At 40.5% G+C, this 21,061-nt stretch overlaps 1 protein-coding gene across 1 annotated transcript in view; it reads left to right on the top strand.

The window, feature by feature from the left end:
• Window positions 1-746: 746 nt before the first annotated feature.
• LOC140223926 (uncharacterized) overlaps window positions 747-21,061 on the top strand; it is a 28,426-nt gene continuing 8,111 nt past the window's right edge. Inside the window, exon 1 of the mRNA XM_072296448.1 lies at window positions 747-890. Within this exon, the coding sequence (XP_072152549.1) occupies window positions 747-890 (144 nt within the window). The remainder of the gene's footprint in view (window positions 891-21,061) is intronic.

Below are 21,061 nucleotides of genomic sequence, written 5' to 3' on the forward strand. Positions count from 1 at the left end.
GAATTTTGGTCAGGCTACGTTTTTGCCGGTCGATGCCGCCAGCCGCTTGCGTGCCAACTCTTCATACAACAGGTGATTCAATTTCGGGCATTTGTTTGGACTCTCTTGACTTGTAGCGTTCAGGAGAACTACATTCATAGGTATAAATTCTATCAAGCTCTCAAGTGTTCCTGTGGGGCTTCCCAGACTTAAACTTACGTCTCGCGCTTACACTGAAACAAAATTCTTGTCGTTTTTACCAAGAAAACGGTAACAATTACCGAGAATTCCTGGTCGTATTTGATCCCGGTTTCCCCCCGGAAAGTTACCATTTTTTTAATTTTGTATTTTAACCAAGAATTCTCGGTAAAATTACTGAACTTTCAATTAAAATTTAATTGAACTTTACAATCAATTAAATTTTAATTGATTAATAAGGTACCGCAGCCCCCCTTATTAAAATATTTTTTGTGCCCCCCAAGACCCTCCGTGATGAGATACCCCACTAGCTCCACTCATAAAGCTGTTCAATTTTTTGGAGGTCACGTGTCAGTTTTGAGGATAAAGTGTACGTTTTAAGGAATATTAATGTATCACAAAATATGTAATAACGAAAAAATGAAAAAATAAAGCGAAGAAACAACGAGAAATTTCACCGGCGGGTGCACCAAACACAGGCCAATTACAAATGGTTTTCGTTTCAACCGTGGCCCCTCCACGAACTGGACCGTGTGACGTGGAAACGCGGATCAAGTGAACCAGTTCAAATGCTCTGGACACGGCAAGGTGTCTTTGTCCGAAAGGCTGAGCTCCACGGGAGACCGGTTCTCACGGCAAATGTGTACACAACAAGACAGCCCAACAAAGGACCAACAAAGGTGGAGCGACAACATGGGATGTATAGACAAATTGTGAGTCATCCCGAAGAACCAAGATAAATGGACACTGTAAGTCAGTCCGATGCGGAGACAAATCTCCTGTAAGAGTGAAAGTTTCTCAACCCGAAACTGTGTCAAAAATAATGGCACGCGGTCGCGCCGGGAGGGGATGAGGTGAGGTAGGAGGGTGGCTTTGGATCGGGGGATAACGACGCAGGGTCGAGTCATCTACCTGTTGCCGTGGAATATTTCTCAAGAACGCCATAAAACCACCCCATAATAATACGTTTTTAATCTAAGGTTTATAAGGTAATTATCGTTTCCTGAGTACTGCCAGGAACGAAGCGATACTTTCGTATGCGTCGCGTGGAATGTATCGAATCGCTGCGATACGAGCGTTGACCTCGTTATCAAATCGGAGATGTTTGGATTAGGTTTTCAACAACAAGTGCGGACGGCAGGCAGACCGAGCATCAAATTATCCCTGTCTCTGGGCTGTCTATAAATTACACGGTCGGGGGAAAATATTTGATTAGTTCATTTCCGTGCTGGAGGGTTGAAATTAACCTGTAGGTTCTGATCCTCCAACCCCTTCTTAACCACACCCCGCAAGTCATCCCTCTTCCTGTAATCATCAAACTAAGAATTTATGTCTTCCCCAGGAATTTTTACATCTTGCGTTTAGTCAAATTTTGAGTCAAATATTCTTAATATTCAGCCCTTAATTTTCCAACATCGGGGGTTGACGGCGGGGAGAGGGGGGATGTCGATAACTTGGTTACACGCTTCTTAGGACAAGGGTAACTTTTTTATATGAAACCATAGAATATCTATTTTCATACCCCCAAAAACATGACATGGTCATGAAACATCATGGTCGAAATCTACAACACCGTTATACTCGCGGGGAGAGAGCAATTGAACATCACAATAATTTTCAAATTTATTCCCACCCTAAAATCAAATACTGTTTAGGATACCGTTGGTTTAATTTTGTGATTTTTAAACAAATTGATGAGAAACGGTAGAATTGAACAAGTTGCTGTAAATTTGAGCATGACTGTTAATTAAATTGTTTTGGTCAACCATAGTTAAACGTACTCGGCGTAGCACTGTTTCCGCTTTTAAAATTTAGTCAAATCTTCTTGTTCATAAGAATCATTGCATTGATAATGTTTTACTTTATCGGATTATGCACGGTAAAAGTGCAGCCATTTTGCTGATTACTCTTTTTGAATTTTATTTATATTTCTGTTTTATTATCATATTTTCCTCCCTTGATCGATGATACATTAAGAGAATTTTAGAGATAGCTAGATACTTCAGCTTTATGCTTTAGCTTTAACTTTATTTTAGCTAGATAGAGAGTTAGTACGATAAAATAAAAATTGCATAGAGGTAAAAATCCCGGCACACCCATGAGTTAACAAAATAAGTGCAGTGCTCGAACTTAAAAATAGATCATGACCAAACACGCGGAGAATATTCTTCTCGTTCACTGAAAAGGAACGCTGTAAAATCCTAAAAGTCGCACGTTTTATTAACTCTCAATATTATAAGAGCGTGAATGGTGTGACGGCGAAACCAGATTTCTCTAAATTTCATTGCAAATAGGGATTGTGCAAGGTTCCAGGATTCGTCCGCGAAAAGTGACGATGCATATTTGAGAGAGGGAGAGTATTCAAAACCGTTAGCGCAACTAGATTCTACCTTTTCGGGAAACCCAAAAGGAACGCGGACTTTTCGGGCAGACGCAACCCATCATTTGTCTGACTTTCTCATCCTCGTTCCTAAAACCGTATTCACAAACGTATACCTGCTCAAGAGTCGCGTATTATTCAAGGCTCAACACTATCCTTTGTCCAGAGTAACCCTTTCAACCTACAATAGCAATTCCACTGACCCAGTTTCTCCGTTGCCCATCCTCCCTCTGACCTGCCAACCCCTTTACCGCTATGAGGAACCAACGCTTTTCCCGTTATTAGCCTTGTGAATTAACCGCTTCTTGGCCTTTTAAGATTTCGACCCGATTGTTTGGGTTTCAACGGGTTCCATTCAAAGGGGTGTATTGACAGTTAATTAACGGGTTCGTGCGTTGTTTTATGATGTCACAATTGGCCCGTCCTTTTGACGCGCTGCGCCTGCTTATTTACATGGCGGGCTCACAAAAGCATGATCGTCACACTTTGAGAGAATACTTTTCAGTATTTTCAAAATAAAGGTTAAACAAATCACAACATAGCACTTTAAATGCAAATCTTCCTTCTTTCCGGTTCCCGATGTCTTCTTGCTATGGTTTAGATCTTTTCCTCGAAATTTCAAGGCGCGACTGGGTCGTTTACGGAGATCGAGGAGGACTGTTGGTACTGTTTGTGTTTTTTCCTTTAATTTGTGCACGCTTCACGCCCAATCTCTTCTCGGTTTTGTCTTAAAAACGCAAATAAGACAGGAGAGGAACACATTCATAATCATGTCGTGACGCCCCCCCCTCCCAATTTGCAACTGAGAGACGCTGAATCACATGGTCACTCAGCCACCGTTCAGCAAGTTTATGGAGCGACCTTACACAAAACGTAATTTACGTGCATATCCATATCCGAAAATTGGGTTCTGTCGACTGATTTGCGGTCGATTCCGGAAATGTAAGCGAGGGTAGCGGACAGGGGAAGTTCATGACGTACAAGTGTGTGCCTTAAAATGTTTCAAGGCGAAAAGAAAGTTCGGCAATAATACACAACGGCCGTCGATTATGTTTTTTAAAAAAAAATAATAATAATTTTTTTATTATTATTATTTTTTTTTTTTTTTTTTTAAAAGACAAGTAACTGATGCATCTCATTAAAATATTTTGTGAAAACTATGGAACAAATGAAGAGAGCTAAAGGGAAAATCTCACGGAAAACGATCAATTAATTTCCTTTAAAATGGAAAGAATTACACTCGAGTAGAGATCTGAATTTGGAGCCACGTAGTTTTCTACTGGAGCCACGACACAGGAAAAAAAAGAGCTTTATAGACATACCGTTCGTTCCGGGCTCACAGGCCAAAAGTTCCGGGTGCTGGAGCCGTAACTTCGACTGCTCCGGGTGGTACACCTGGAACTTTCGGCCTCTGAGCCCGGAACGCGGACTATATGTCTATACATAGCCTGTAAGTACGGCTAGCATGGCCGGATTTTTTTTTTTCTGTGTAATATCACGAGAGAAATGCATCTTCGCACAGTGGATCGAGTCAATCAGAGAGGTCGGAAATGCAAATTTTGACTAAAACTGCAAATGTTGATGTTTAATTCGTCACATTTTAAATTTACAGGAGTGCTTCTAGACGAAAATTTCACGAGAAAACCAATAAACCACTATTAGAACCTCAAAGTATTGTATATACGGAGTTATAAACGTTTAAGATTTCCAAATTTTGTCCGACCTCTCCTATTGACTCGATCCACTGTGCGTCCACGGAAGAAAAAAATTGCTGATTCAACAATTCAATTGCTAAAAACAGTGAGTGCAATGTTTCAACGCAGATTTTACAACAAAAAAATGCTATTTCAACCACATTGTAAACTAATTTAACCACGGGGGTGGTTAAAGTAGCATTTTTTTGTTGTAAAATCTGCGTTGAAACATTGCACTCACTGTTTTTAGCAATGAAATTGTTGAATCAGCAATTTTTTTTTCCGTGTCGTTAAAGTACAGTGATTTACGATTCACCGCGAGTATTCTCTCCGATTGCTCATAATTCCTCTCACTCTCTAAAATTAATTTTTCCACCAATCCGAGTGTAATTAATGAGAAGGGAAACGAGGAGAGATGCCAAAAACCTCGTTTGAATTGCATCATTCTTGTCATTGTTTGCATTGGAAAGTGCTCTCGGTCCGCCTCCACTTGATCGCACCTCCTCTTGGTCTTGATTATTATGAAACGAGGAGCAAATATGAAATGAGTGAAAGCCGACGAAAGGATGCTCAGCAATCAGCTGATCCTGACAAACGTTTCCGTGGCGCCCGAAATGAACCGCGAGCAATTATTTAAAGCTAGAATTAACTGTCAGACAAACAATTTACTAAAGCTCGCGCTGTTTCACACACTCTATACACGGTTGCCAACTTTTCTAAAAAAAAAAAAAAAAGAGAAAAGGCTCTCTTCCTCTCATGTCATTAAATTCGAACTGAACGACAGAAATTCATGAGATATATTTATAAAATACTTATTTTGCAAAACACTCTGCTATTGGTTCAATTTAATTTTTAACTTCATGTAAACTTAAATAGTTATAGATTAAAGGGGAGATCCCCTAAGATCTATATGAATCATCCAATTTTACTCAATTTCAATCAATGGGATTGCTCCATTTTCCAATTTGTTTCATTGTGTATAGCTTCATTTTTCAACATCAACAATCAGCCCACTGATTGGTTCAACCACACTTATCTGGCGGGTGCCAAAATTAGCTTGGAATAGGTGCATGGTTGAAAATGATCACACTTTTACCTAAGATTGATTTTGGTTTATTTGCCAGCGAGTTGTTCGAGTTCATCGTAATATATATCTAATGTATGCGACGAACCTTTATTTTTCAATTATATCGGTGAATTTTAACAGTTCCCAATGTATGTTCAACGTGTCCCGCGCGAGTTCCGATTTGTAGACAACCGTTGAGGAAGTTGAATTTTGACTCTGTCTGGTGGTCAATGAAGAATCTGCATGTGTCAGAAATTTGTTGAATTCCATGGTTAAGATTAAACCATTAATAGAACTCGAGAATATCTTTGTTTCTGAATTGAACAATTGTTAGAAGAAATATGACAAAAATAGCCTAACCTGCTATGCAGAACATGTGTTTCGATGGAAAATGCCTGATGATGTCACAAGACGGTGCATTTTCTAATTTTTAAATCTATTTCAGCACAATTTTCCATGACAGATAAAATTTTTGAAAAATACCGCGAACTCAACTCATTAAGCACTCTCAGATGGAACGATGAAACTTTTTCGTGCGAATTCTCCATTTTCATGTATAACCAATGACGTAAGTGGGTACAAATCCTTAATGACGACCACCTTCGCTTCTCGCCCCACGACCACCCGGCATCGTGGGCTGCTGACGAGTGGACAAAGAGTCGACGTACACGCATGCGCAAATTAGTAGAGCCGGCCGAGGGAGGCCAGTAACCGGTGTTTAAGGTTAACGCTAACCATTAGCTAAATAATTATTTTCCGATCCTGGCATCTATTAGCGGATAATACATGCTCGGGAGGTGGATGTGAAAGCTTCGGATGAACCCATCAATGCGACAAGAAACTCGATTGTTAGCGTGGCGCGACTCACGTAATCGCTGCGGCGCGCCGCGCGGCGCCTAAGCCTGCACCTTCGCCACTTTGACGAGGCACACTCACACTGGGGTTGTGTGGCACCGACGCGACGCGACGCGCCGAGAGAGCCGTGATTCATAATAATTGCTCGGGAAACTGAACTCGTGAGCTCGACTTCTAGTTTCGGAGTCTAAAATTGTAATTTATGCCAAATTTTAATCAATTTTTGTTAAGTTCAATGAAAATTCGAACAATTTATTAAAACAATTGAAATAGTAATTACACAAAATAAATAGGGGAGAAAAAACTCTCTTGGGTCGACCAAGTGTGGTTATGATGCATAAATCCATCACGGAGACAAGTTTCTAAAAAATCAAGGAAAACTTAAATGATTCAGCATTTAGTAAGAGCGCCCATGCCTAATGGTCAGGGAAGAACCAGGTAACCTTACTGCGGGACTCGGAATGTTTTGCTTCCAGTTATGCTTGGAAAAAAAAAACAAAAAAAAAAAAAAACACATTGGATCTAGAGTCCAGACTCTTAAAAACATCGACAAGAAAAAATACTCTTGATTCAATCGGATTTTTACGTAAATCAAGAACCAAGCCTCTTAATTTGAGCGGATTTCCTTTTGATTTAAGCAAAAATCTGATCGAATCAAGAGTATTTTTTCTTGTCAATGTTTTCAAGAGTCAGGACTCTAGATCCAATGTGTTTTTTTTCCAGTTATGGCATTGCATTTTTCAATTTCAAAATACTTAGCGCTAAACAATTTCCATTAAATAGTTTCTGGAGATGCCATGTGCCCCCCTTCTCTCCCCTCCCCCCTAAAACAAAAAGTTGATAATTGAGGGAATTTTGTATTGAAAATCCTTAAACATTCGCAGAATTAAGAAATTAGTGAAACTTAATTATTGTGTACAGAGGACCAGGGGGCACCTCTTGCCCTCTCCTGTTTGATTTTCAAATTTCTGATGCAACATTGCCATTTTAAAATTATTTAAAAATTACCTAAAAAGTGTCCAAATTTTAGGAAGTTACTTGGGGAGTGATCCAGGCCGACCAATCTTTTTAATGAAGTAGGAGGGTCAGCGAGGATTTGACAAAAGGGCATCTGACATCTGACGTCATATTTTGTGGACGGCTCGTAGGGATGTAACAATTACATGTGTGCTTCGAATCGAGGGATGACGCAGTCGTCTACATTCATAAATCATGGAAATTTAAGATACATTTTGAAAATAATGGATACCTCCCTTTACTCGGATAACTATGCACTGTCAATTGAAGTTGCAATACTACACCAATACTATATGTTTACATCTATCCAATGTTTATATCTACTGAGAATGACTTGGATTGCATTTTGCAAAAAGGAACCAGAAGCCTTGCAATGTTGCTCAGATTGTGCAACTTCATCCTTTGCGATAAAAATATTGAAATCTTGAAAAAGTATGAAATTTACACGGTAATTTTGTCTTAAATTTACAGTGTTTAGGGAGTAAAAAAGAAACCGTTTATAGATAATCCGATTTTTCTTCCAAGACAAAAGAGGTCGCACAATCTTAGCAACATTGCAATACTCCTGGTTCCTTTTTGCAAAATGCAATCCACTTCACTGCGAAACCCTGCGTCAATATTATCGTGGTACGATCAATCTCATTGTCAGTGTATAGATTTTTTTGTCCATCAAAAGTATTAACCAATCATCAATGTATTACAAAGTAATAAAGTCGAATAGCCTCACTTGCGCTCTCGATCCCTCTCCCTTATTTTTCTCCTCGGAGTTTTAAAATAATGTACCTAATCATTGAATGGACCAGCTGAAGTTACGAACAAGACAGCAAACTTGTATTTTACCCCTCTCTGCAAATTCACAACAAACACCAAAAATTTGCTAAGCGTTCCCCCCATCAATCAGTGCTAACTCACGCCAATTTTCTCTAGCCTCCCAGCACAGTTGCCCGCTACTGTCATCCAACTGATTGATTAACATCTCGAAACACGAGGGGCCGTCAGTTTGTGTGACGGGGCAGAAAGTTTCGTAATACATTGGGTTCGGCATTAGGAGCGTTTCTTCGCATTTTTTAAACTAAATTACTGGAATATGGAAGGTTCTTTTAGCCCGAGAAACAATAGTAATTGCTGTGGCCCCGTATGTAATTATGTTTTAAGACTCGTTACTCACTTGGACCAGTCAGAAACAGGCGTGCGGTTGGGAAAGAAAAAAAGCTCCCAGTGATCTCACCGTTGTGTACCAGAAACTCATAAATTGTCAGAAAAAACACCCGGGGGTATAACTTGCCGTTTTCATTGAATGATGAACAAACCTTAAGTCAATAAGTAGAAGAATAGAGGGAAGAAGTACACTGTCTGAAAAATAGAGGGGAAACCGTAAGAGTTATGCCTAAGCCATCAATAATCTCCTATTAAGAATGAGACCCAGTGAGAACAATTCGTTCAGTGCTCTCTGAGCGCTCCTAAAATCGTCACCTTCCGGCCAAAGTATCACAAGCGCCATGCGGCGTTTCAAAATTTCCGCCTCTATTTTATCTATTTACAAAGAAGTTTTTCAACGAGGCTGTCCGAAAATTTCACTGAATTTTCTTTGTGCTGCCGATAAAATTCAGTGAAATATTGAAACGGATTCAACCAACAATTTCTCTGTAAGAAAATAAAATGTCGACGGAAATTTTGAGCCGTCGCATGCCGCTTGTGATACCTTGGCCGGTAAGTAACGAAGTGTGTAAATGGATGTCACAATATTTATACCCGCAGGGTTTATTCTTTCGAGAGTATATTCAATTTTATTTGTCATCGCAGCCATTGTTTCCTCTATTTGAATGGGCCTGTTGCAAACTTTTGCTAGAGCAAAAATAAGAGTTGTTTCTTATAGATAATGCCTCAAAAATCACGATGAGCGCATCGGCAAAGTCTGAAATGCACTCATAACTTCACAGTCTGCGTAAGAAATTTGCGGTTTTTTGAGCTTCCCGCTTCAAAAACGATACTACGGCACAGGTGAACATTTTGTAAGAGGAGTCGTTCCATCGTCGGCAATAATCATCATGGCCGACGCCAATCCGCCAAAACACGTTTGATGGGACGAGATAACACCTGAACTGGATTAGACCAGATAACAATCGGTGTGTTAACGTTCATATTTTCCACGCCCGAATTGATTGACCTTGAACTCTCCTCGAATTACGCGCGGAACTGCGCGCAAGCGTCGGCCATGATGAATATCGCCGACGATAGAGCGACTCCTCTAACAAAATGTTCACCTGCGCCGTAGTATCGTTTTTGAAGCGGGAAGCTTAAAAAAACGCAAATTTCTTACGCAGATTGTGAAGTTATGAGTGCATTTCAGACTTTGCCGATGCGCTCATCGTGATTTTTGAGGCATTATCTACAAGAAACAACTCTTATTTTTGCTCTAGCAAAAGTTTGCAACAGGCCCATTATGCACTTCTTAATAGCGCACTCTTTTTTAAGACCTCAAAAGTAATAACTATTTCCAAGAATTAAGAAAAAAAAGTTCAATTATTTAGTTCACTTCTGCTCCACATATACGTTTAATTGCCAAATTATTCTGTAGTTCCATGTTCAAGTGCATAGATCATCTCCGACAGGTCCTTTGACCAAATCGCCCCAAGACAGGTTAATTGATGAAATCCGAAGATGGTGTCCAAAACATGGTTCACTCTGCGCCCCAGATCTAACGGAAAGCTCATCGGATGTCGAGTTCGATTTGATCTAACGTCATACTTCACACATTTTATTCACATCCCCCTTTCCTCCTCATTACCTGGAGTGTGAAACGCTCCCTCCTTTCCCGTATCATTATTTTTGTTCTGCGTCTTGGCAAATGCTCAAATTATGCGAACACGAGTTGAATCGGACATAAGTCAGGCCTCTTATCATTGGCGATCGCGTGACGAAATTGAGCACCTTATGAATGAGTTGTGTTTCAAAATGCGAGTTTCGTTACGGGAAACTCTCGCATTGGTGCCGGATTGACGATTGAAGGTGGTCTCAGAATCTCACCGGAGAGGGAGATGTGAGGTTTTCACTTTTGTAGATACGTTTCTTTCGTCAAAATGTAATGGGAAATTGTCAAAACACATGTTTCATACACACTTCAAAACTTTTTCAAGGTATACTCGCGGAAAGTGTGATTGGTCCTGTTTGATTTTCTTTTGTAGAAAAGTCCACCTATCGGAGGATTTTTGAAAGAACCTGTCCGTATAGGAGATGGATATGATTTTAGGATTGGAGATCGAGAGCCGATTTAGAGATACATTTTTTCTGAGGGCTATTTTAATTTAATTTTTTTCCGTGCATGTAGACTCCGGCGTCGAATTTCACCCCTCGATTTTTAACAGTGCATTTGGACCGAGTTTATGAGAGAGGAACCAACCCACATTAAGTTGAAACTGAGAAGAAGAGGTTTGAAGTTTTTTTCCTCCATAAGACTCAATGTAGAAAACCCCTCACGTCAACCCCTCTTTCCATAAACTAATTTTCATTCTTCAACTTTGAGTTCGTAGCAAAAGATAATGCACGAACAGTACACCTCAAAAACACTCTTAACTCGCAATTTGTCGAAAATCGACGGTGCAAGTCGGCAATCACATAACTCGGCTTGCGACGTCGTCGCAGACTTCCAATCATACTTAATTTTTTAAACGGAAAACTACCCAACGGCGATTCTTTAAAATTGCCGTGATTTTTTCTCTCTGTGCGAAGAAAATTCGGCAAAAATTTCAAGGAATGATATCAATTTGTAAAAAAAAAAAAAAATAAACATAGGGATGAAACCGGGAATTTCCTTTCAAAAAATAACTTCTCCTTTAATTCTCCTTTAAAAAAATAACATAGAAGCGGAGATTTTCAGACACCGCGCAAACGAGTTATGTGTTTGCCGACTTACACCGTCGAAATGTGGGTTGGTTCCTTTCTGATAAACTAGATCCCTTTAGACATACTTTCGTTGGTGTGAATTTTCCAAGAAATTTGCCTGAATTTGACGACTCGGCAACAATGGAGAGATGTCCTCTCCGGTGACAGATTTTGAGGGCAGACGACGACGACAACGTCGGGACGGAGCGTGGCCGTCGAACATGATGCGTCCGAGCGCAGGCGTCCATCCGCGGCCGGAGACACACGCTTCCTCATGGCGACGCGACGAGTGATCATTTTGACTGGCCCGTCCCTGTTTCCTCACTCCTCGAGGACCTGGAAATCGTGGCGATAACTTCAGCCGCGCCATCAATTACCTTCCCTCGACGTGAATCGGCCGAATCCACACTTTAAATCCTGCTTCGACCCGGGTTGATTTGGTCCCGCCGCCGGAGAAAGAGGCTCCTACAAAGACGGGATTGTCGATCGTGTTGCTTACTTTTTTAGCTGAGTGATTGAAGGGTAATGTGTATGGAGGGTCGAATGACTGGCTCTCGAGCTGAATCGAACGAAGACTCATTCATAGGGATTTTGATGAAAGTTTAAAGTTCCTGAGAAAGCACCGAGCACCAGGATCTGCACCTCAGCACATACGGCAGATAGTGATTTGGCTATAACGTTCCAGTCCGCTCTTGGGCTATAGATGGTCGAATACATGATGGCGGCCGCGACCCATGGCGGCAAATTTAGGGAGCGGCAAATTTTGTAATTTTTTTAAATGTAGCTATAAAGACAAATCGGATTCAGGAAAAAAAAAAAAAAAAAAAAAAAAAAAAAAAAAAAAAAAAAAAAAAAAAAAAAAAAAAAAAAAATACAATCAAGAAAAGATGACAAAATCTCTCATTTCCCGAGAGTATATATCTCTAATTTTGTCGTCTTTCTGTGATACAATAGATAGCACCTTTAATTAGTCGAGTTAAGACTAAGAGAGAAACCGAACACGGAATTCGGCCTGGAGCGGCGCGGCGCAGAGAACTATGATGACGAGAACTTGAGATGAAAAGGAGAAACCCTCGGCGCTGCGCGGCGGTCGACATGGATCACATATTAGCGCCTTCAAGACTGCATGGATACTTCACGCATTGCGTCAAAGACAGTGCGGTCGCTGCGGCCAGCAGCGGGCGGCGCGGCGTGAAACGCATAGCGCCTTCAAGACTGCATGAATACTTCACGCATTGCGCCGAACACAGTGCGGTCGGCGCGACGCAGCGGCGGAAGTTAAACTTATTAAACCACATTTATGTTTGTTCTTTCCTAATTTTTTCGTTCATTTCATATGAATGAAAAGCCTTGTCCACACAGAGATAGGTTTACGGAACTTAACTTTCGCGCCGAGTTCCGTGAACTTTTGCTAGTTGTGTTGACAGGGCTTTCGCAAAAAAAAATGTGTCCAACACGAGTAAACGCGTCTTACGCACCCCTCCCCCTCTGGCACGTTCACTTGATGGTTTTCATTGATGTTTAAAAACGAATGAGAAGGGGGTGGCAAGTAAGTAAATCCGGCCCTGGTCGAATATTTCAATGATCGAACATTCGATATTCGAGCCATTGGCACCAAGAAAATCGCATTACAATCGAATGTTGGTGACATTATTCGAATATGCGATTTTTATTCGATTAATATTCAAAAAGGCAAAACTGCGATTATCTATTACTTCCCCTCCGATTGTTCGAAATGTTAAGGTCAGACCCTCGTTATCTTCTTGCCCCGGAGTCCAAGTACCACCAGTATGGTTCGGAAAAATCATGAAACAGTTCATCGTGTAGAAATACTTCTCCAAAAGTGCGAATATTAGAGCTTTTGCAAGCCATCTATGACTGACAAAAAAAAATTTAAAAAAATCATAAATCGGAGCAATAATCGAAAGTTTTTGTATATTTGCCTCGAAGTATTTAAAATTGCATGCTCCGATTTCTCGAATAATCGCAATAATCGCAATCGAAAAGTTTCGAATATTCGAATAATCGTATTCGAATTCGATATTCCTCCATTCCTATCTTGGGCACAGTCGGAGACTATCCTTAGCACATTCTTTCTGAACTAGGTGACATGTTTTTTTGCACTTCAACAAATCCAGTGTAATTTCTGATGGCGTGCGAAAGAACTGCACTGTCTGAAGGGGGGGGGGGATCTAATTTCCAATTTGTTGAAAATTGTGAGGACTGAATATAGTTATTTACATATTCAGATCTCCTTAAAAGTCTTTGGGATGATTTCAATAAAACCACCAATTATTACCATGCTCTTTCTCACTCATAAAGCTGCTTGAATGCTCGTAAATGTGTACATTATTCATCTGAATGAAATTTCCCCCATAAAAAACCCTTGAAAACATTTATCGATAGAAAATTTAAGAGCTGTCACTGGACGAGTTCTAGCAACTGCAAGTGAAAACAAGCCACCAGGTAAGCTAACAATCAGAACCACGCAGATGCGCCAGCTGCTATATTCTATCGTGCAGTTTGATTTTAACTACTTTTTTATGGCGCATACAAAAGGCTAAAAATACACGGGGAATGGGTGCGAAAACAAACTCATATACGTTACGCGCGTATTCTTGCAGAGAAGGCGGGCTAGACAAGTTCGATTGTTTCTTTTTTCCTGGTCTTGTCTTAGTTTTATGGATTTTAACTTTTTAGCAACATTATGGTCATCGCCTCTTGTTACTATCCTTGAGGATCGCATAAATCATACACTATTTACCTTCCTCTGCCGCCCATGAGAGAGCAGCCAGAAAAGAGTGATGTAAATATTTGGAGTTGTGACTTTTCATTTGAAGTGAAATATGAGCCCGGCCAAAATGCACGTTCGCTTTTCAAAGTAGTCTTTAACGAGTTGCTGTCTCGCTCAAAGCTCTATATTTCAGCCGAGGGGCATATGAGTTTATTGTCAATCCAAGACATGGTTCGAGGTTAATTTTGGTATCTCTGTCAAGAATTAAATTTGAATCAACTCATTGTTACACGCATTATATTTGCATCCCTGAGTTACAATTTGATTTAAAAGATGTCTCATAAATTCAACGCGAAGGAACGCTCGTTAAGAGGAATTATATATTGTATTATTTTAATATTAGCGCTATCTGAAGTTCAATTGATAAGTGACGAATTAGCTCACTTATCTTCCTCTAAAAAGTTAACTCATTTTTGCGCCATCATTTAAGGAATTCTCTCTTTCAAAAGCAAAATGACTCATCCAAAGATTTACTTCTTAGCCGCAAGATTACGGCAATCAGCCTAGTGGATCTTTAGAACGAAATTTAACAAAAATTGAACATTCGCGGAGTTGTGGAGAGCTTTCAAATTTAAAGAAGGTCCTCTACACTCAGTGAGATTTTTTTTTGCGTTTTGCATGGTCATTATCTTGGGCAATCAAAAATAGCATCTATATATTGGTTCCGTGTCTAGTCTCTGTTCATTGCAGAGGTCTTCCTCTGAATAACATTGCGTCCGAATTTTTGTTGATCAATTTTCCGAGTTTCGCACACATGGCCACTCGTTCATAAGTGGTATTATATTCTCATATTTCAAATTTCCGAAAATATTTTTCGAGAGCCATGAGATTTTTCTGACACGCCCGGCCCGAAATGAAAACGAAAAAAGTTAAAGCGATGAAATAACGACCCTCTCGCGGACTTTGGAGGCGCGTTCTTCATGCTCCTTGGCAAGACATAAGGACGTCGGGAAGAGGGGGGAGGGAGGGCATTAAAATCGCACAACGTGGAAAACCTATAAAAAGGATAATATTTCACCGGGAAAGTGCCTACGGAATGTCAGCCGGAGCCGCGGAGAAAAGTGACTGCATAATATTGTACAAATGCAATACCTTAATTTATGAGCGCCATAAAAGAACAAAAAAAGAAAGAAAAAAACCCGCAGAAAACAAACAAGCATTCACCTGTTAATGGTAGCGAGTAGCTTGTCATAAATTTAGGCAGAAGACTACCGGCACCAATTAAAAATAATTACAACGCTTGAGCAAACCTAGTTTCTTCTGCAACCGACCAGTCGACGAGTAACAGCGTCTGACGCGGTCTGGCGTCATTTCTGTCCTGAGCCTTCGATCGTATGGGAGTACACATTCACCTGGCCCAAGTTCGAATACATGCAGTGCTGTTGCGTTAAACGCCGTCCAGTTGAAGGAAGAAGAATAAAGGACGGCCGGCGGGCCGTCAAAAATTCTGCGGTAAGAAATTAGGCGGCTATCGATTCACAGTCATTAGGAACCTATCCTCGGAGCCAAAGTAAACGAAGACAGGATCTAATTAGCCTCTGCCGGAATAACGTTGGACGATGCTCAGTTTTGCGGGTAGTGTTTTTCAATTTAATTAACACGCGTCGCCGTCGCGCCCTAAGTATCGCTTCAATTAGCGAGGAAATTGATAGGCGAGGCAAGGTGTTCGGGTCGGGCCATCAGGCGCACCGCAGCACCTCATACAGTTGTACTTCGCAACTTTACCTCACCTCCGCTAGGATGGTTTCGGTTTCATTTGCTCATCGTCCGGTCCAGTTTCAATACGCATATATTTGTTTTAAGAGGTACCTCCCATTTGAAAACAAATTCTTGAACACCGTAGCAGGAGGGTGGGGCATTGAGAGTGATTCCCGCGGGTACATTTGTTGTTTGCGGATTGAACGCTACACTGTTAAAAAGGTGGGAGTGTATTTCCATATTGCTCCCTAACAACTGGAGTGGTATGAATGAGGGGTGGAATCTACTACTTTTGCAGACTGCGTACTACTATTTCGACAGAGTCGACCACGCTCTTACGGAGTGCATTTCACTCCTGGTTCATACCTCTCACGTTTTTGAGGATAAAATGTATTTTGGAAGAAAATCCCTTCCGGATTTCACTGCGAGATTTTTAACAGTGAGAATTTGATAGTTTGATGGGAAAATATGTTAGTATCCCACGACCACGGGAGTTTTTACGCCTTGTCTCCACGGGACGTTTCACGGGATTTATCCCAAGTTTGAATCGCTGGAATGGAACTTCTAAGATTTTTTCCCGTTAAAAAACACAACAAAATGTCTTCTTCTTCTTTAGAAGTCATTCCTGGGACTCTACAAGGACTCTTAGTAATTGGTACCGTGATTAGTATTGACTAACTCAATATTTTTCCCAACTTCGCAAGTAAGATTTTTCCTTGGGACAAATCCTGCGAAACGTCCCGTGGAGACAAGGCCCTACAAGGACTAAAATTCTAGCGCAGCAATTTTGATTAGAAGTTAATATGGAGACTGTTTCAGGTACGTCATGGTACAAAACAAAATCTTAAAATTGCGTCGATTTGCAACGTATAGAGCGTAGTTTTGAAAATTTGCTCCATTAAACTATAATTAACTACGTTCGACATTTAAATTTATTTGATTGAAAAGTGATTCACGTTCTTTTCCGCACATCGAGGTCATTAAACTGATCGATACATTTTTATGCCGATCCCAGAAAGTGTTCCACGAGACGATTAAATACTATTATTTTGACTCTACTTTTTAACAATGTTAACCAAGTTCCATTATTCTGATGATGACGGTCTCAGATTAGAGTAAAAACCACTGGTGCGGCGTTACATCGGCCAATCACACAATTCATATCTAGGCGGCTACGATCCTACGCTAAAATATCTTCATGAGCATCAGATGTGAATGAAGCCCCAGAGTTGGAATTCAAGCAGGTTTCAGCTTAGTTTACATTCTGGATCTGGACCGCTCCAAACAAAGTCAGCCTTCGCGAACTGGTCCATTTTATTATTTGAAGTAACCTTGGTCCACTTCCGTCACTGTGAATTAATTGCACTGTTAAATTCTGCAGACATCATCTGTTTACTTCGCAAACCTGAGCCATAGAACATAGAATACATGCGTTAAAAAGCATAAGAAATGTTACTGAACTTGCATCTCCAGTGCATGGAGCAAAGATGAGCTAACTTTTTAGAGGGAGATAGGTGTGCTAATTCGTCACTTATCATCCTCACATGAGAAACCTTCAGATGAGTTCTCGAAATATGAGTTATTGAGAAGTGATCCTTTAAGGCCTAAAAGCGTTAGTATCTTATGGATAATGAGATCATTTCGGATAAAAAGGACCTTAGTGCAGAAAAATTCAAAATTGATTTTTTTTCTCCACCTGAATAGTTATTTTTTAAGGGGTTGGCGGGCCTTTTGACACAAAAAATGGCACCACCTAACTTTATCGTTTTAAATTGATTGAATTCGTTTAATGCAATGCCTAGATCATTAACGATTACAAAAAAATTATAATACTGCAGGTGTCGTACATCAGAGTTTAAAACTAAAAACCTCTTCTATCGTTACCATACCGTAATTTTGAGTAATTAATGTTCAATAATAAAGACTGACTGTGATAAGGTGTAATCAGAACGACCATTAAGATGTACTTTCATTTGATTGATAAAGTGCCAAAAATCACAGCAAGAGCAGGAATCGCACCTATAGCTGGGGCACATCAGAACATTGCGTGAATGTTCCTCGCAGTGTTAGTGGGTCGAGTCTGAAAGTACCAAGCGTGAATCTTTTCTCGCTGAAAAGGGTAACATTTAACATCAAAGACATTATCCGATGTGCCTAGGCCTGCATTGTTGGAGGGAGACAAATGAAGGTAAAATACCATCAATTTAGACATGTTACGTCTGCTGCTCTGTATTCTAGGAATCACCATGGTGGTATCTCGCGCGGGAGAATTTTCCTGCTGACATTAACGAGAAATTGTTAAGTTATCATTGGGAAATGGGATCATTCCTTCAATTCCCTCAAATATTTGGACGTATTTCTGCCAAACGGAACCATGTGCATTATGACGTGAGCCCTGTTATGCATCTATTCTTATGAGTCTCAGGGTTCATGTCTTAATGCACATAGTTCCGTTTGACAGAAATACATCCATTTGTGACTCGTGTCAATGGTCCAAGTGCTAAGACTTAACGCTGACTCAATGTCAACGCATTCGCTCGCTCTTTTTCCTCCTAAGACTGTCGGTGCAAACGAAAGCAAGAGCAAAAAAAGGGGTCATCAACCGAAAACACATCGCGTTTTGCATGCCCGTATATGACTATGGTTATTGAGGCATTTTTTTTAATCGAGGAGGAGGTCAACAACTGGATTCCTAGTTCGCTATTACATTTTTAATCGTTTATGGAGCGACCACGTTCGGGACTTACATAATAGAAGAAACAACGAATCTCAATTGGATGTCATTAAGCAAATTAGATCTAATTACTTTGCGTCGCTCTTATTTGGACTAAGTTACGCAAAAGAGACTACTTTTTTGGGGGCTTAAATTAAAGCAATATATGGAAGTCCGATTTAAAAAAAATGACTCCTGACTAACGGACTAGCCGTACAAAGATATTGGTACCTAAAAAGAGAGCGGCAGAATTTATTGCAAAAATTGACAGACTGCGACAGATGGAAACTTCAAACGATGGAAAAACGATTTCGAGCTTTTGCAAAGTTTTAATTTGAAGAGGTTTAAAACAATGTGAGTTCTTAATTTTTTATGAAGGAGATCAGCTCCTTTTACTTAACGGTCCAAGCAATGCTGCGTTGATATGAGTTCAAATATGTCAAGAGGCGTTAAAGCCTAATGGTACATTTTTGGGTAAAAAAGAAAGAAAACTGAGTGAATCCAAACATCGATTTTTAGCTCTCCAAAGTCCTACGTGAAGGCGGCATCACACATACGTTTACTTAAAAAAAAAAATTTTTATGCCTACATGAGCTAGAACTAATTAGTTCCTTTTTAGCGAGGAATAAAACGAAAAAGAAATAATAGAACAGTCCTTTTCTACACGAAATAACAAAATCCAAATAAATAATCGTGTTTTATTTATCAATATTTCATTTTCCTTTGTGAAATTGAACGGTTTTTTGAGCCACGTACTTCTGATCTACCGATGACTAAACTTCATATTACAAAACCGCTTAAATGAGAGCTGTATGCGTAGTATCGATCACGCCACACGCAGTGGCGTGGCGTGACTTGCGATGTATCGATTGTTATGCCATTTACACCTGTGGTAAAGAATCGATTATTAAGGTGTTCGCTGCGAACACCCTGTTTATCGATCCTTTTCTATAGGTTTAAATGGCATAACAATCGATATATCGCAAAGCACGCCACGCCACTGGCCACACGCCAGGCTTCTTTAGACACACGTTTTGACTCAATGTTCAATCCTATTCCCTATTTTTTATCTTATTAAGCACCTGTGGTGCCGCTTCACAGCCCACATAATCAACAGTCACAAAAAAGGCCGCAACCGAACGGCAAGGGCTAAAAAGGGTTTCATCGCCTCTCCTTCCCCCTTTTTCCACCAAGTGCCAGGACCTAACTATCGTTAAAATATGAAAAAATTATGCAAGAACAATCGAAGCTCCGAATATTTTGCCGCGCAGCCGCAGTCGACCGGCCAGTAGGATTAATTATTACTTTTAATTTTCTCCTCAGATGCAAGGCTCTTGAAAAAAGAGATCCCTTGCCGCTGTTGCCATGGTAACTCTGTAAATCTCTGATTCGACACAAGCCTGATCACACAAAAGGACGAGATATTGTGCTCCTCGCAAGCCCATGCCGCACAGTGAAAGGAGCTAATAAAGGAGCACTGAAAAAAAGTATCGCAATCTCAACTGCACTTCCAGCCGATTTTGGGGCCAGTCATAAGGGTAGTTGCACTAGCTAGAATTGTAAAGGCGCCAGTCAGCGGTATAGTTGATCCAACCATACTAATGGTGACTGTGAGAGCACCAGCTAGAGGTCTGGTTGATCCAACCACACTTTCAGCTGACTTAACCATACCTCTGGAATGTGCAACTACTTTAATATCTGGCTCCAAAATCAGCTAGGAGTATAGTTGGGCCTGTGATACCTTTTTTTCCGTGAGGTCGGACATTAATTTTTTGGCTAAAATTTCAAATTTTGACGTTTATTTCGTCACAAATTTATTTTCATGGGGTGCTTCTAAAAGTAAATTGTACGAAACACACAACAGAACGACTTTTGAACTTTTTTGTTTCGTATTTTTTTAAATATAAGGTTTCAAAGCTTCCAGATTTTGTTCGACGTCTCCTATTGACTCGGTCCAATGTGTGTCCAGTGGCGCGGCGTGAATAATGATCGATTATCGATTTTTCCCCATTTAAAGCTATGGTAAAAAATCGATTATTAAGGTGTTCGTTAAATGGCAGATCAATCGATCTATGGCAAAACACGCCACGCCACTGTGTGTGTCGTGTCGAAAGTACGACACTTTCAAGTCCTCTGTCTTCGCTTCTTTCTTCATCGGAAGTTTTATATGAGACAAACGTCGAAGTTTAACATCAGCATTGATAGTTTTTACCCCCCCCCCCCCCAAAAAAAAAAAATTGTATTTAAGGGAGGAAATTTGGCAAAGTTCGAATGGGACTCATACGGCGTTTTTCCCTTGACTGTGGCTCACGTTCCGGGCGCGGGGGGGGGGGGGTCGCGGGGCGCCGAAAGGGGCAGCGGGCGACCAAGAAGACGCCGCCGCGCTGCCCCGCACGGATTCATAAATTATGGACACCCTCACCTAATCGGAATAAAATAAAAATGTATATGATGGATTGTGAAGCGCTCGGTGCGGTGCGGCGCGCAGTGGAAATAGCAATTCGGAGAGGCCGGACTTGGGCTCTCCAACTGAAACTGGAAATTTTGATGTTAGGTTACTAACACTAGAAGCTTAGATCGCTTGGATCTCGAGTCTGAAAAACATTGACACGAAAAAATACTCTTGATTCAATCGGAGTTTTGCTTGATTCGAGAAACAAACCTTTTGATGCAAGCGGATTTCCTTTCGATTCGGGCAAAAATCCGATAAATTCAAGAGTATTTCTTCTTTTCAATGTTGTTAAAAGCCTGGAATCTAGATCCAAGCAACTATTTTTACAGTGCA

This window comes from Bemisia tabaci, chromosome 2 (genome assembly GCF_918797505.1).
Source record: "Bemisia tabaci chromosome 2, PGI_BMITA_v3".
In the NCBI taxonomy this organism is placed as follows: domain Eukaryota; kingdom Metazoa; phylum Arthropoda; class Insecta; order Hemiptera; family Aleyrodidae; genus Bemisia; species Bemisia tabaci.